Source organism: Platalea leucorodia (genome assembly GCF_965183815.1).
Source record: "Platalea leucorodia genome assembly, chromosome: 7".
NCBI lineage: Eukaryota > Metazoa > Chordata > Aves > Pelecaniformes > Threskiornithidae > Platalea > Platalea leucorodia.
The window spans coordinates 10,792,489-10,809,365 of record NC_138829.1 but is presented as its reverse complement, the minus strand read 5'-3'; the positions used below and the strand labels follow the sequence as shown (position 1 = coordinate 10,809,365).

At 43.9% G+C, this 16,877-nt stretch overlaps 1 protein-coding gene across 1 annotated transcript; it reads right to left on the bottom strand.

The window, feature by feature from the left end:
- Nucleotides 1–783: 783 nt before the first annotated feature.
- Nucleotides 784–8,773, bottom strand: TMEM179 (transmembrane protein 179; the record flags this gene model as incomplete). The annotated part of the gene is made up of 4 exons (XM_082316877.1): nt 784–963; nt 3,029–3,107; nt 4,637–4,774; nt 8,472–8,773. The coding sequence occupies 4 exons, from the start codon at nt 8,771–8,773 to the stop codon at nt 784–786; spliced, it is 699 nt and encodes a 232-aa protein (XP_082173003.1).
- Between the last annotated feature and the right edge of the window lie 8,104 nt (nt 8,774–16,877).

The window sequence follows — 16,877 nt, the reverse complement described above, 5'->3', positions numbered from 1 at the left end:
TGCAAGCTTCAGCAATTGCTAGCTACACTACACTTCAGGAATTATAATAAATGTTGGTCATGCCAAAATCTAAGAAGAAACAAAACCACAAAAATTCTCCACCATCCTTCCAAATGATACACAGTTTTTGACAGATACTGTAATAATATAGTGGTTTCATGAAATTCATTAACACTGTCCAATATTAAATATCAAGTCTGGAACACAGGTCTCTGTTCTAAATGAACTCAAAATCAGAGCAGGAGCAACAGGTTCATCAGAACTGCATCCATACATAGCAAAAGTAGAGACAGTGAGAGTCTGTACTGGGACCAGAGCTGCAATTACCCAGAATAAAGTGAGAATAGGGACGGCTTTACTGGCAAAAGGGAGGAGAGGGAGAGATGAGGAACTGGACACAGCCCCAGTTACAACTGCTGTTGCAGAATAGTTTGAAGAAATAGCCTAGACTCTGTAGCCTGGTCTTGCCAGCACAGTCCTCAGAAATGACCCCTTCCCCGAAAGCCAGTGATAGCGCGTAGGAGCTCTGCTAGCAAGAGCAGGTTAGATTGTGCCTGCACAGGACAGAAAGTTTGCTGTGCCAATGGCACATGGGGCCATTCATTCTCTGCATCCTAATATAAGTATTTCTGCCAACAATTTCTCATGGAGGAAGTGGGTGATTCACAGGTACATCTCCTTTTGGGAAAGAAAATATCTCACACACTCAATACCCTGACTCAACTTCAGCTCGCACTACTGAATAATAAAATCTAGATCCTGCCCTGGAAATTTGCTTACACTTTAGATCATGCCACTTTTGTCATCTTGCAAAGAGGTTCGTGAAGAGGATCTTCCTAGCAACAGCTCCTTCTCATGGATCAGACTATCTAGCAGGTCCTCCTGTCTGTAGTTGTGATAAACCTTCAGGAAAGCCAGAATGGTAATTCCCAGCCAAGTCAGCCAGGCAGCCCAGAGACCAAACTAGAGAAGAAAAGAAATGATAAAGAGATCAGTACTGTATTGTAAAAACAAAATCAACTGTCCAGATGAATATCAAAATCTCAGCTGGACCAAAACCCATGGAGTCACACCAAGTCGCACCCAGTGAGGTCCTGGCCCCACCGTTCCTCAACTCTGTCAAGTTATTCTTAGCTTAAAAGAAAAAACTCTTTATATACTAGAAAAACTGAGGCAAAAATGCACTAAGTACAATAATGAAAAAAAGAAATCTGTATAATCCAGGCACATCCATTGAACTTTCCATATCTGACATTCTGGCCAGCGCAAAATTCTTGGGATTATTTCACTTTTGTTACTTTAGAACTGCAATATGTTTTAAGATATTTTCCAAAATTTTCTTCCCAAGTCCTTTGGGCCTCCATCTCCCTCTGGAGAAGTATAAATTTTAAGGTATTTCTATTCAAAATATTGTTGAGAAAATCTTACCAATTGAACTGTTACACTCTGGGGTAACTGGTTCACATTAGCATGAACTCAGACAGCAAGAGAAACCCACTCCAATCCATCCAAGTTCCCGGTGGCTCATTTATACCTGGCATGAGATACCTGGGCTTAAAGCCTCAGATCTGCAATAGGTTCCATCACTAACTTGTCAGTCTCTCTTGCTTAACTTCATAGAAATAATTACACTTTGATTGGTACAGGTACATGAATGTTGGCCTCCCTGCCTCAGAGGAGGCTCATTTGCAGTAAAGCTTTCTGGCAGAAATTCCATTTTAATTCTATGATGCCTTTAGCAAAGAAACATTAATTGAATCCCTGTATTTCAGTTTTGACATACTGCATTTTTAATTAAAAAAATACAGCAAGTTAAACACTTCCAGACAGTAATACAGCTGTTTACTCTAATAGCCAATTTAGATAAGCAAGGGCCACTATTTTTTAAAGGGACTTTATGTTCCTATATATCTTATGCACTTCGGAAATTCTCTTAAGTATTTCTGCCCATACTTAAAATTATCTCAGTTCACCAGTAAAAAGCATTTTTTAGTTGTTCTACAAACCTTGGAAATAAGAGAGATTAATTTGGCTTTATATGACAATATCTAAAGAACTGGAAACTCACAAGGTGGACATGGACATTTAGTTCCCATGAACTCAAAGCTACAGACTGATAACAGGTTTATTTCTGCTACCATCCCACTAGCTGGCAGATAAGGAGCTAATGGCAAAATCTGCTACAAAATACACCCTGGCCTTGGGCTAACATCATATAAAGGGGTCACTTTCATGGCATATTTCTGTCCTACATGCAGATATGTCTGAGCTGGGTGTCTAGATGCCAGTACTGGCAACAAAGGCATGAAACTATCTTGTGACCAAGAGGCACGGTTACCTTCAAGGAGTGCCCCAGACAAGCTATTGCCTATTCCCATGTGGGACAACATAAGAAGCATGCTTATGGGTGCAGCTCTGCATGGATGGGGCTATCCTCCTTGCAGAATTAGTATGTGCTTACATGAGCAAGTACTCAAGTCCCAGTGTTCGCTGACTTTGTTGACTTAGAGCTAGCATATTCGATAGAAAGGTCTGACAGCCTTAGAGGTCTAATTCTCAAAGATTCATCAGAAAACAGACCTATGTAAATGACAGTAATCTTTAATTATTTTTAGTGGCCTGATATTTATATGGGCTCAGGGGATCTCAGACAAATTCCTGGAAGGCAAAGATAATAGACCCATGATCTGGTGCAGGTCAGACATTATTCTAAACAACAATGAAGAGCTCCAGGACACCAGTGTTGCAACTTTTGCAGAGCTCATCCTTTGGAGAAACAATAAATTTTCCATCATGAGTAACATGATCAGTGGCAGAGTCAGGTTTTGACATGTCCGCATTCAAAACTACCTATTTTGAATTTAAAATGCAAATGTGCCCGTCACTATCATCCTGATTCAGCACTTGCTGAAGTCAGTGGAAACGCTCCCATTGATTTCAGAGGAGCAGTAGTTCAGCTCCAGCAATCCCAGATCAATGAGCAAACAACAAATGAACTGGAATAGAACCATGACCTAGTCTGACCTACCTGTGCAATAGCAAACTGGTCGTAGAAAGCAGAGTTTTCTAAGTTCAGTTCAAGATCTATATCCTGTAATTCTTCACAGCTACCCAAGGAAGGCATTTGGAGGGGAAAAAAGAAAATTATTTCAGAGACTCCAAACAGGCAAACCAAACATAACATGAAGCAACATCTTACATGCATTTCAAACAGTCACAATGGTATGTTCTATCAAAAGATATTCAAGGTATTGCAGTAACCAGGTTGCTTGCTAATCTTCTCTAAAACTAGGCTAAAAGAGGCATGTAATTACTTTCCTTAAAAAAAAATGTATAATTATGTAAGTGATAACACCAATCTTCCATAAGTGGAACTGTAATAGTTATTATGACAACAATATACTTAAAACCCTCTTCTCCCACTACCCCTAAGCCTCCCACATATACACATCTGGCATCACCCCAGCTTGGTTGCTTCACCCCTCAACGAAACAAAGTGTATGAGCCTCCGTTACCTTTTGACTTCATCAGGAAAAGCCTCAGAAGAAGGGATTGTGTGGGTGTTTTTGTTTCAGATGCTCCAGCAAGGAGACGATACTCTGACGGTAAGATAGAGGCTGCCTACAGATTTTACAAATAACTTGGACTTTTACTGGTGTGAAAAAAATCCCAGGATTTTGAGGTTGTCTTTCTATCTCTTGGTTGATTTCTGTAGCCTCTTCTCTCTCCTTTTCAGTGCTGTCGGTCATCTTGGGTTCTTATCCGAATATTCGATTAGACCTTTTTTGTAATTGAATTTTTAACCGAATATTCGAATAATTCGATTAATCGTTGCAGCCCTAAACAGAACATTTACTATGGCATTTTACAACATATGACAATGTGCAATATAAATGTACGCTTTAAATAGTACGTCTATTCAAAATCATATGACATAAAATGTCACCTTTTCCTCTCTCTTCATTGTTATTTGTTTGATAGGAAAAAGTCTACCTCAACTTATCATGTTTCCTATAAGGAGCATAAGCATCGTGGGATACAGTAGACCATTTTAGGAGCTGTACATTTTGTGCACTGTAAGAAAGTACCAACCATCTGTACTTTGCACTTACAAAACACTTTCCATTCTGTGGCTCTCAGGGCATCCACAGCACCGCTATGAGGCCAGCATCTTTATACCAGTTTTTGGATGATGGTGCGTTGTGGCACAGGCAGGATGAGTGGCTTGCCCACTCTCACGCAGTGGGTTGCCAGGACAAAAAGCCAGGAGCCGTGACTCCCGGTCCCCTGCCCTGCTCACAAGACCACACTCCTCCCATTCTTACAGCATTTCCAAATCCAGATCTCCTTTGGAAATAAAACTTTTTAAACTAATGGATTTCTTTTGCTTATGATCCTGACTCTTAAAGAGACCATGAAACACCAGGGAAACCATACTTTTCTTTGTGAGAAACTAAAAGCAAAAAAAGTTTTATTTGCTGTTTTTGTTCCAGATGAAAAAAATCTGAATTTCCACATTACAAATGCCTTCTCCCCTTTGCTCACCTTGCATGTAATAACTACAGTTTGTAACACCACTGTTCATTTGTGCATATATGGGAAAAAAAAGGAAGAAAATGTATTCTTCGATACTAACCTATTTGGCATGCTTCCTTTTTCGGTAATTGCATCACACCACATGTTAAATCCTACACTCACTATAGTGCTAGCAATAAATGTGATAAACACCACAAAGGCGCTGATCAGCAGATTCAGGAAGGCATAAAAGAAAGAGCTGCAATAAAAGGGAAGAAAAATGTAACTCATAAACAGCTGAAACACAACATCAGCAGTCTCTCTAAGCAGCATACACTGGGCACAAAGATATCAGTTTCCATTTGAAACACATCTGCTTTAATTAAGAACACCTAATACATTGAAAAACTATGGATTATGATTTTGAGTCACATTATCTTCATTTGTAAGTGCTTTTGATTTTGATTTTTTTTTCACCATAAGAGGATGGGGCTTTAAATCATAAATAGTAAGTGGCGATTGTTCATACACAGCATGGTTTTCATTAGCTGTAATAATGAAAATCACCATTGTTAAAATAAATGTCATTAGCTTAAATTATATAGTAACTGGAGCTAAAATTATTTCATGACTAAAGTGATAATTGGGACAAAAATTGCCTAGGAGAGGGAAACTAAAAATAAAACAACACAGTACTGATAGCTATAATCATTTTAAGCAATGTAACACAAGGTACTGCCATCATAGGACACGAATCTCAGTTTTATGGGCAATTTGCGGAGCAGGCCAGCTACTCTTGGGAGTTCTCTGGCTTTGGTGTCAGTATGTACTTTCTGCCAGCTGAATGTTAATTTACTTCAGCTCCGTTAAGTTTGCCCAACCAGGGCCAGCCCTAGGCACATTCTATGTTTGGAGTGGTAGGGTGTGGGATGCTTACAGTAGTCCCATAAGGCCAAGGAATTGTCTACTCATCTTCCAACCTTGCTACTTGTCTCTCCCCCTTAATTTTAGTTAGTGAAAACTTTCTAATCCTTTTCTCATTCATCTGACCAAGTCCCTCCCCACTTGAAACTGCTCTAGATGGTACTTGGAAAGTCTCATTATCTAAAAACTGGACACCTACTCTAGCTTGGAGAAAGACTAGCAACTCCAGGAGGCAGGTCGTCCTATTCAGGTTAGGTGGTAAGGATGAGTATGACGAATTTCCCACCAGTGCCACTCTCATTATGCTGAGGACAGAAGGAGTCTACTCACCCCAAAGAACAAAAAATCCAGTAATTTCTCTTCCCTGGTGGCTCATTAAATGAAAAGCCGAGAGGCTTTTTGAGTCAGTGTTTGAATCCTGGGAAGGTTCTGGGTCAATCTTAATTTGTACAGGTTATGCATGGTGAGACATATGTGACCTCAGGAGGACTTCTTTAAAATGAAATGAGGAAACAATTACCAGTGGGGTTAGGATGTTTGTTTCTGGATTGATGTGGCTTTAGAGGGGCTGTCTAGGCTCTCTCCAAAGTGACAGTCATCACATCCCGTCCCATCCCATCCCAACACTGATAGAAAAGAAGTGAAATAAACCACCTTCCAGAAGTGCCCTTACAAACTAGTGGGAGCTGGATGCCAGGACACATGATTTCTAGATGAACATAGACATGAATCCTACTCTTATCCTTTGGCTTCACAGGACCTGGTGGACTAGATCAGCTCACCTCTGCGGAGTGCCAGGGTCACCCATATAGCAGAGGGAGCTGGGACAAGCACACCATGATTTTGCATGTTCACTGTCCTTGCCCTGATTTCACACCTAGCCTAGATTTCATCCCAAGTCTTGCTAAAGCCATAGCCACTGTGTGCACCTTAGCATGGTATGCTGGCCTGAGAGGCAGAAAAGACTTGAGCAGTCCACTGAATAAGAACAGAGCTGACATGAGAATTAGTAAAAGCCATAGAAAACTAACAGTTCCCAAAGTATTCAGTGGATCATTGCCAGCCTGGGACCTCTGGTCCTCCCTCTACTTCCTACCCTGTAGCACAGAAGAGGTGCCAAGGTCCAGAATCAGACCTCCCACTGACAAAGCAGAGCTGGGTGTTGCACTTGATTTGCACCAGGCAAGCACTAACCATCACCGTGTGCTGGAGATTCCTCAGGCCAGGGCATCCTGGTAGAGAACTGTGCTAATTTGGCTTTCTGCCTCACCTAGATCAGAATTTCAAGCTACATATTCCAGATTGAGTGGATGCCCTGTAATGATAAATGCTTACACTCAAAGTAGAAGTCTCTTTGCAATCCTAGTAGTGAAGAATCTGAGTTGTACCTCTACCTTTCAGCTGAGCTGAACAGTCCCAGGCCCAGAGCATGGCTGGCAGTGAGAACTTACTTGCTTTTCCTGCCCCCGCAGGCAATTCAAGCTCAGTCTGTCCCTGAGGCAAGGGGTGCTGAGACCCTGTTAAGAAGGATTTTTAGCAGGCCTAACTATCTGACAGCAATCATTCGGAGCCATTGCACATGAAGACTGGCCACCTTGCTAGGATGCATAACCCTGACTTCCTCAGGCCAACTTACTCCAGAGCTGACCCAGCAGCAGTGATCCTAAAGGGACAATTTTCAGAGGCCTGCCCAACAGTTTTGAACTAAATAGCCACATTTGGAAGCAGGCCAAACATCTGATCCAAATTTCATTATTACAAGATTTTTACTGCTGGTTTCTTCCAAAAATTAACTAGTTCTGAACTGCAAAACTGAAAAATGTCTGGATTCAACTAATGCTCTGTACGTGTCTGATCACCTGAGGAAGCCTAATTTAAATGTATTAAGAAATCCATGGTTATATTTAGATCTTGTAAGGTAAGTTTTAATATGGAAATAAGTTTCTGATCTCTACTTGGTATACCATGCTTTAGTATTAGGCAGCTTGAGAGTGGTTGGAAAGAGCCAGAGAGACAACACTACTACCCAGTCCCCAATATTACCAACATCAGGGTTTTGTACAAGCCCAGATCTGCATAACAGCCACTGACCCAAGAACCCTCCAATCCAAATAGACCTGGACACGAGTGATTTACCCTTGGCATGGTCCCTAAACCATGGGAAAATGACTTTCCTAGCCTAGCCAGCCACCAGTATGTGTTCCTGCCTTCCCACCTCTGTGCAGCTGGATGCTTGGAGGGCCCTGGCCCCGTAACACCCGCAGACTGGGTTACCTGTGCCAGGAACTCTACGCAAGGTGGCAGGACAGGCCACTAGTGAGCCGAGCTCAGAGCACAGCTCTCCTGAGCTGCTGCCTGGACCACCAAGCCTCTCACTATTCCTGCTGAGGTCTGATGCCCCTTGGTTTGTCTGAGCACAGTAACCAGCTGCCAGTGCAGCCCTGCAGCTGCTGCAGGGAGCGCTCAGCATTGCTCTCGTGTCATAACCAAGCAATAGTTGTCCTCTGCAATAGTTGCCATGTCCATCACAAAAGCAGAATAAAAATAGAGGGGGACCACCAACTGTTCCCTTCTGCCCCCCCACGTGCAACCATGTTGTTTCAAGGTTTTTCAGGCACCCGGTATACATCCTGGGAAGGACATGTAGTGGGATGATGGTCAGGAGGCACCTGCGAGCCCCAGCCTCCAGTATCGCCCCATGGCCCCCAGCACCCTCTATGCCCACCACAGCTGAGCTGGCCAGACACTTCTCCCAGACTGCCAAAGGGCAGCGGGTGCATAGTGGTGAATCTGGCCCCACACCCCAAACCCCTGCAGGGGAGCATCCTCCAGAGAGGGCCCTGGACACAGGTAGGGGTGCACATGGTGTGTGTGCAGACAGATGGAGGCAATACACTGCCTCACCCCAAACCCCTTTAGGGAGCAGGGTGATCTGGATGGTGCAAAGCCCAATGCTTCACCCTCAGGCTGCTCCCACTTGCCCCAGCTTTCAGGAGGGATGGGCACCCCCTGCCCTCCCCAGGGGTACTTACTCCTCGTGCCCTTTGCAGAGGAAGAAGAGGGTCCTCCAGGCCTGTACTGTGGCCAGCAGCAGGGAGAGGAGCCCGGTGAAGATGCTGAAGCGGCAGGCGGCCTCGGGCCCCCACTCCTGCACAGTGAAGCGTTGTCTCTCCACCGTCAGGTTGGCGTTGAGCCACATGCCCTCGGTGAAGAGCAGGCACCGACCGTGGAAGTCGTTGCCATTTTCGGAGAGCGGCACCACCACGATGAAGCTGAAGAGGAAGGCCAGGAAATAGCAGATGCACTGAGCAAAGAGGAAATTGCTGAGCGCCATGTCCGTGGCTCTGCGCAGGCAGAGGGAGGGAAGGAGGGAGGGATGGAGGGAGGGATGCAGGAGGGAGGGATGCAGGAGGGAGGGATGTGGGGCGGGAGGGGGGGAGGATGGAGGGACGAAGGGAGGAAGCCTGCAGCAGTAGGGGGTGGGGAGGGAGGATGCGCAGTGCAATGCAATGTGATGCAATGCCTCCTCCAGACACAGCTGCTGCCTCTCCTGCGCCCGAGCTGCTCCTAGTGATGGCTTCAGGGCTTGCGGGGGGGAGCAGAGAGGACGAGCTGTTGTGGGGGATCCTTCTTCTTCGGGAAAACCTGGCTGCTGATACACCCTGGCATCCAGGGGGTTAAATCAGTCTGTGCCTTCCCAGCCAGGCTGGGTACCACAAGGCTCTCAGTGGGGTATCCTGCTAATGACATAGGACACTGACGTCACCTGTGTTGGTGGCCGGGACAAGCACTCTCCACTGAAAAAAAAAAAAAAACCCAAAAAAAAAACCAAAAAACCAACCAGCTTCATCCTGAATGCTGAATCCTAGCAAGTTTTGGTCCCAGTTTCTAAAAATCTGGCCACCAACCTCAGATGGCGGCCATAAGGGACAGGGTGCACAGCCACCCCAGGACCTGCAGACCAAGTGGTTTTGTTCCTAGACCAGCTGGTCACCCCTCCAACAAGATATTGAAAGTGGCAGCAAGGGCTCACCAGAAGTGGAAGAACTTTTGTTGAGCCTTGGTGTCAGTTAGGGACTGCCCAGGGTTGGGATCACTTGCATTGTCCCCTGGCTGGCAGGCAGAGTAGAGATGAAAGAAAATAACCCTAAGCTCCAGCTGGACATTAAGCTGAGAAGGGACGAGCACAGCAATGCTATGTGCATGGCAGGGACAGTCACTACTCACTCGATTCCCAGGGGTGAGCATCCACCCTGCTCGGCACTGCCAGGGACCAGCCCCCTGCCCTGCACCACTCTTGGAAAGACATCGGAGCATCCCCTCAGCTGTAGGGTCCAAAACTGCATGGCCAGGATGGAAGAAAGCAAAAGACATCAGAGGGGAATGCGGCTTGTGCTCAGTTCCGCCCCCCGCACAAAAATCCAAATTAAACTGTCCCCAAGTTAGAGTTTCCCCTCAATCCCAATTTCATTTTTCCATCTAAACATGAATCCTCTTTCCAACGCCAGACACCACAATTCATCTCCAGTCCCAGGTAAAGTCATTTCCTAATCCAATTTCCTAGCCGTATCCAGTCTGAGATCAACTGCAGTTCTCAAATCACTTCTTAATCCCAGGGTTGTTTCCGCTCGTTTTAGGCACTGTGCCACTTTCTGGGTAGTGTTTAGAGGAGCAGATGCGGACTGGGACCCCGAATATACTGCTCATGGGATTTCAGGCTTGTGTTTCCATTGGGCAACAAAACAATCATTTTTCTATGTTGTTAAGAGGTTACAGATGCAGTCCTGAGGCAGGCACTGGGGGGATTCTCAGAGAAGACATTAATTCAGCTTCATTGTAAATCATTTGTAATACATTTTATCTTGAAATCTTGCTCTATCCGTACAGTGAAAATATTTTTTGTGCAGATCCTGCTTCTTGAATAAAAACTTTTGTCAGTATGTATGAAATGTGTCAGGCCATTTTTCTGATACTTATCCAACTCTGATCATCATAAATTGTATTTCAATTTTGCAAGATGAGTTACAGAGCATTGACCTGACCCTGTGGGGACAGAGGTGCACTCCTAACAGAAAAGATTTCGCTGATATTTCAGTCTGGTAGTAAGGAGAAAAGTTTATTGCTCTTAACCTTGCTTCCAAGAAGTGCTGGGTTCCCAAAGGGTTTTGTCCTTTTTCTGGAAGGAAATCAAACCTGGATTGAGCTGGAAAACTCTTTTCTTTGAAACCTGACACATCAGATTTGCCAGATAACGTTTTCTGAAGTTAACTTGGGAGGTCAACACCAACATAAAAGCTGTTATTGCTTACACTGGAGCCCACAGAAGGGGCCAGCAAATGCCAAGGGCACTTTGCCTCGGGCAAGCCCAATGCTCAGATCTTACCACCAGCAACCCCAAGGCTCTGTTGCAGGAGGGTTATTGCAGAGGTGAAACGTGAGGGTCACTTGTAGAACATATAAAGTTGTCTTTGCTGATGAACAAACTCAAGTGAGCATTTATCGGAGAGTTTTAGAAAATACAGTTAGGCATTTGCAAATGTTAACAGACATGTAAAACAGCTGCACTTAAGAGGCTGACAGCTACTGAGGAGCAGTACTTGGTCGGATGGAGCGACCACACACTGGAGTGAGCAAAGAGGTAGAAATCAAACCTGTCAGATGTCACTCGTTTGGCAGCTGCCTGGATTTCTTATAGTCTTCTCTCATGTAAATCCTAAAAATAAAATTACACTAGGCTGGAACTTGGTCTCTGAAATATGCAGCTGTTTTAGTGGAGTAAATTTGATGGTGTTTTACAAAGAAGACTTAAATAGGCTTAGTTTCCTTAAAATGTTGAAACTGGGGGAGAAAGGCACAAGGCAAGGTGAATGATTATTCATTCTTTCTCATATCACAGGGAAGAGAGAACATCAAACATACAGGTCAGGCAGAAATTTTAAAACAGAGGAAAAGATGTACATATTTCACACAGCACACAATTATTCTGTGGCATTCATCACAGGACACTGCTGAGACCAAAAATAAATATCAGTACAAAAAGAGATTAGAGAAACTAATGGAAAAAGCCCATCAAGAGCTGCTAAACACAGAGCTGGAGAAGTAGCCTTCAGCTCGGGAAGTCCCTGGGCAGCAGGTTGCTGAGAAAGTAGAGCCAGAAAATGATCACTCTGCATTTGCTAGAATCCTCCATTCTTCCCTAAACTAAGTATCTGCTATGTGGTGGTGCCAGTGTCCTTGGAGATGGGATCCCAGACGAGATGGTCCTTTGGTCTGACCCACTATGGCCATTTCAGGTTCTCGTTACAACAGCTGACAACTAGCCCACTGTCTCAGCTTTGCCATCCAAGTAGGGAGAGCTGTTCCTCCAAAGCATCCCCCCATAGCCTGGCTTCTGTAAACATCTTTAGGAGGGGGTTACCACTTGAGCAGATGTGTGGTCAGTGTTTGGTCCCTTTTGCACTGTGAAGGAAGCCAGTGGGGTAGTGCTTGCAATTGCCCAGGACAGAGAGAAGAGATGGGGCCATGACCACCATGACCAACAGCACCCTTAACACAACATCCCAGACCTCCTGCCCACAGCTCGGAAGGGGCTTGCCCACTCCAGGGCACCCACCTGGGCTTTCTGCACAGGAATTGAACTCCCATCTCCTGTAGGAAAGAAACCCCAAGGGAACCATGTGGTGACATGGGATTGAAGATGACTTGCTCAGCATCAGCGAGGGTGAAGTCCAGAGTTTGCAAATTTTATTTGTCTGAAGAAAAGTCACAAAAACTGAAAACAGGCTGCAGGATCAACTGCCATTGCCACCTCAGTGGTAAGCAGAAAACCAGCCTGGATAAATCAAGATCAGATGTACCGTATTTGCCTGTATTCCCTTCAGCCCCATATCTCCTTCTAGTTGCCTGGCTAATCCTCTGTAGATCAAGTAACACTGTACGAGTTGGACTGATGTGGAATGACTGATGGGGACTGTGGTTTTGGCTGTGCTGCTCCACACTCCCTCTCAAGTCATTAATTATGCTCTCTGACATGAGCAGTGCTCTCAAGTTGATATTTGTGAGGTAAGTGATGAATTTCCTCTCCTTCTGATAGCTCATTAGGACATGTTTTATTATGGGAAAATTTGCTGAGGAATTAATTATTCAGGCAAAAACATTTTTGTGAGCAACTTTATTTACTTATATATTTATTTTACCTTGGATATATCATTTCTGTGGTCCAAGAAAAATAATGGCTGCATGTCTAGAAGGTGGCTACCATCTTGATACCAGTAATGTGCTGTTTATTTCTGGAGAGGAGTCACAGCGGTATCTCTGCAGAAGGATGCCCAGGGAGCAATATGTCTGTTTTCTAGGCAGAGAAAACCAGTCCAAATGGCTGGTTTTGAGCCAGCCCTTCAGTCACCCAAAGGCAACGTCTCCCTGATTTACTTGAGCTCAAACAGCTGCCTCAGCCCATTTTACCGAATGGTTTAGCAAATGCAGTTTGCCTATTTAATGCAGCAAACCAGCTCCAGGCTCTGGACTCTATTTTATTCAGACTTTCTTGTCTGTTTTATTATTATATTAATCCATTATTATTATTCCACAAGTCTTGACCTATGGTATTTGTCCTCTGAAACTGATAAAAAGGATCCAGGCATCCCATATATCATCTTATGGAAGTTACTGCAAGTACCACTTTTTAGGAGAGGTTTCTCATGGTAATCACTGTCTTTAAGAATGTGTCTGCCACTAGTTCAGAAGGATTATAGACAAAGTACCTAACTGTCACCCACCTGTCACATCTGCATTTCTTCACACTACTACCGAGTCATGAATCTCTCAGGGCATCTCATCTGGGAACATCTTGACATTTTGGTTTTTCGGTTTTGTTTGGGGTTTTTTTGTGCAAGTGTTTTTTTTTTAAAGTATCTCTATTCTGCTAGGAAAGCTGTCTTGTCTGTGAGGAGGTTATGGGCAGAGAAGGTGCCATGATGACAGACATTAATGGAGCAGTGACCAGGAAGCAACTGAATGTCATTAATGTGTCCAGGTACAATAATGTATGCATTCTTATACCCAAAGAAAAAAAAAAACATATTCAAACCTATTCACATTCTGAACTGAATGAGGCCAGGCTGTGGCTAAAGTATAATTAAAAAAAAAAAAATGCTTGAGCTTTTCAGAGCATCATTAACCCTAAGCTGAGTGACTAGTGCATGTCAGACTCCACACAGCACCTTACAGCCTGTGAGAGCTATAACAGCTAGAAGGGGCACGGTCCCGAAATGGCACATTATTTGCTCACCTGCCTCCCTCTTTTAAGGGGACAGAGGTAATGACAAGGGTAGGACAAACTGTAGCAAGGCTCTGATCCCAGGTTCTGCACAGGTGAAGAGTGCATCGAAAAAACAAGCTTCAGGAGTGAATGTATATTTTCTTCTGGCACCAAAAAGATGTTAGAAAAGCCCAGGGCAGGGAGGGGGGGGAAGAAGACAGAAGAGAGATCAGCAAATTAGGAGCCACAGAGTCCGAGCAATCAAAACCCAGCCTGAGGATAAATGTAACTCTCCCCCGCTTTAGATTAAATGGGGTCATTACATATTACATCAATATCTTACATCTGCAGCTTAACCTGTGACTGCCAAAGACTGCAATGTCACCAGATCCAGAAGGCAAGCAGTCACTGAGGTCTTGTGCATCTGAACTGTGCTGGATCTGCTCAAAACTCCGCACTTCAGAGCCTGTGCTTTCTGTGCTTGCAGACATTCAGCATCCAAAAGTCCCTTGTGTGCATATAACAAAATTTGTCGCAGTGTTCTGCTCTATTTCAACTGCTTTTTTCTACCTGGATAATTACTGGGAGGCACTATTTCCCTCGATAAAATGGATCAAGTGCCTCTTTCTAATGCCCCTGCCTGCTCTGTAGCATGAGAGGCACCGAGCAGAACCTGCAGGTAAGGCTGTGGCCTCACCAGCCACACAACAGCAAAGTCCCTTGTGTTGTCCACATCCCCTTCTCTGTTTCTACTTCTTGCAGGAAATCGTGTTTTATGACATGCAGAAATCTAGCAGCAATTTTGGGGAAGACCTCTGAACTGTTTTGTCCTCAGGCCTTTACTCGTGATTGCCGCTTTGCAGAAGTGAGTCCGGCACCCAGAGCCTTGTGTAGGGGGTGCCCAGCACTCGCAACGCTGCTGCTCCAACTCTACGCCTTTTGAAAATGACACTCAGTTTTTTTTCCTGAAGATCACTCAAAAATTTCCCAGCCCTAATATGACTTTGAAAAAGAAATTCAGCCTTTGCTGGTTTTGGTTTTCTTTGTAAGACCATTTTTATGTGCAGCCACTAACTAATTTGTATCTTAAGATCAAGTAATTTCCCTGGGAAATTCTCAAGGTCAGTAATCAAGGATCCACCACAAAGACAGCTGAAAAGCAGAAAAAAAAAATCCCTCTGTAAACCACATCATGTTTTTAAATGAGTTATTGTGATTAAAAAGGTTTTAGGTGCAGGGGGAGACATATCAGAGTATCGCTGCTGTTCATTCTAATTAAATGTATGTTGAATCACATTTTAGAAAAAAAAAAAAGCATCTCAAACCCTTGTCCAAGTAACTGGGTGCTACAAATCAGCATATCTCAATTAGTTCCGACACTGCTGCACTACTTTATACCAAAGGAGTTTCTGACCCACCTGTCTTCACCAGTTTCTGTTCCACTCACATAAACATATACTAAGAGCAGCTAATAGGTAGCATGCCAATTAATAACATGTGGTCGCTTCATGTGTGACGTATTGTACCATGCATTGATTTTTAATCTGCTCAAACTAGCATTTGTCATGCAGGGTGAAGTCTTACGTGAGAAATAGCCTCTTCATTTTCCTTGACAACTATTAACACTGAGCTAGTCTTCAGTGCTTGTGCCGCAGGCAACTGCTCCTGCCAAAAATAAATGCAAAGACTGAGGAGAGAGCTGGATTGCAAAATTAAACTCTGTCTCAAAAGTGAATAAATCAAGACAGAGAGGCACATCCTTAATTCCTGGAGACAGGAGGAACTTCATGGTGACTGTTTAGTTCTGATGAGGCAATGAGTAAAAAAGAACCCAAAACATTAAGATGGGGCCTTGCTACTGTCTGTGAATGGGACAATGCATCTGTAATGGGGGAAAGTGGACCTAAACTGATTCTGGAGCCATAGATTAAGGGTAAAGTACAAGGGTCTTGTGGCTTCTCCACCACACGATCATGTCACAGCCCACGCTTAGCATCCTAAAGATATGATCTGTCAACCTGAGTAAAGTCCCACCACCAAAATACACACTGGGCATGTAGCTGTGAAAGCTGAGAGCCAGTCCCAATAAAACAAGACACCAAGACTTAGAGGGAAATAAGGCGACTATGGACGTCAAATAGCTCCAGAGTGTATCGTGGCCTCATTAAACACATTGCTCATATGTGAGATAGAGACAAATGTTCCTCAGCTCAGCTCCTCAGCTGAAGGCGCTGGTACTAACGTAATTACAGCCAGCAGGAGGTCTGACCTGGTACATCAACTCTCGAGGCTACTGAGAAAGAAGTGGAAATAAATAAAAAAAAAGAGCCCCAGATCATCATATTCCTGGCTTGGTGCAGTTTTCAACTCAGCAGATGAAACTGCACAAACCAGGTGGTTTTGCAGAGCTCCATTTCTATATTTCAGTCCAAGCCAAAAGTACCTGCCCTGACACACACTGGCTGGCCCCAGCTTATTCTGTGCATGGATGTCGGGTATGCATCAGTTGCTGTCACTGGATTTAGTTATTGGTAATCAACAGAAAATTGGACAGATCTGTTTGGTTTTGAAAACAATAAACCCATGGGCTTTCTGAAGGTCAGAGGACTCCCAAATGTTTCGTGTCATTATTGCTCTCTTATTAGCCTCTCTTGTAATGTTATGAGGTGTTTGCAAAATGTAGTCCCTCTGAGGCTTTAGAAACATTAAAGGTTCAACTATTTATTCCCCTTTTCATTAAGGTGTTATTTGTTTGTAATGTACAGGGATCAGTTATAAAACAATATGTGGTGGATTTTGCATTTAAAGGTCTGTACAGGGAGGATAAAAGCCGCTGCTTGGGTAAAACCTGAGGTCCCCAGAAGTTACTGCACAGCTGAGATGCAGCTGTATTATGCAGCGTTATTGCCCAGGCTCTCAAAGGTTCTGTAGGATGCTATCAAAACAAAAACAAAAAAGAATAAAAAAGGGTAAATAAAAATAGAGTAAAATAATGATTAGCAGATCAGAGATTCATATTTTGAGCTCAAAGTTAACTACTTTGTAGGTTCAAACAGAGGTCCCACCTTGTGTTAGGGACACATGCATTTTACATTGATCAAAGCAGAGCTTTGAATACTTGACATAGGAGATGAAATATAGATCTATGGTTTGCAAAGTAAAAAGACAACAACAGCAA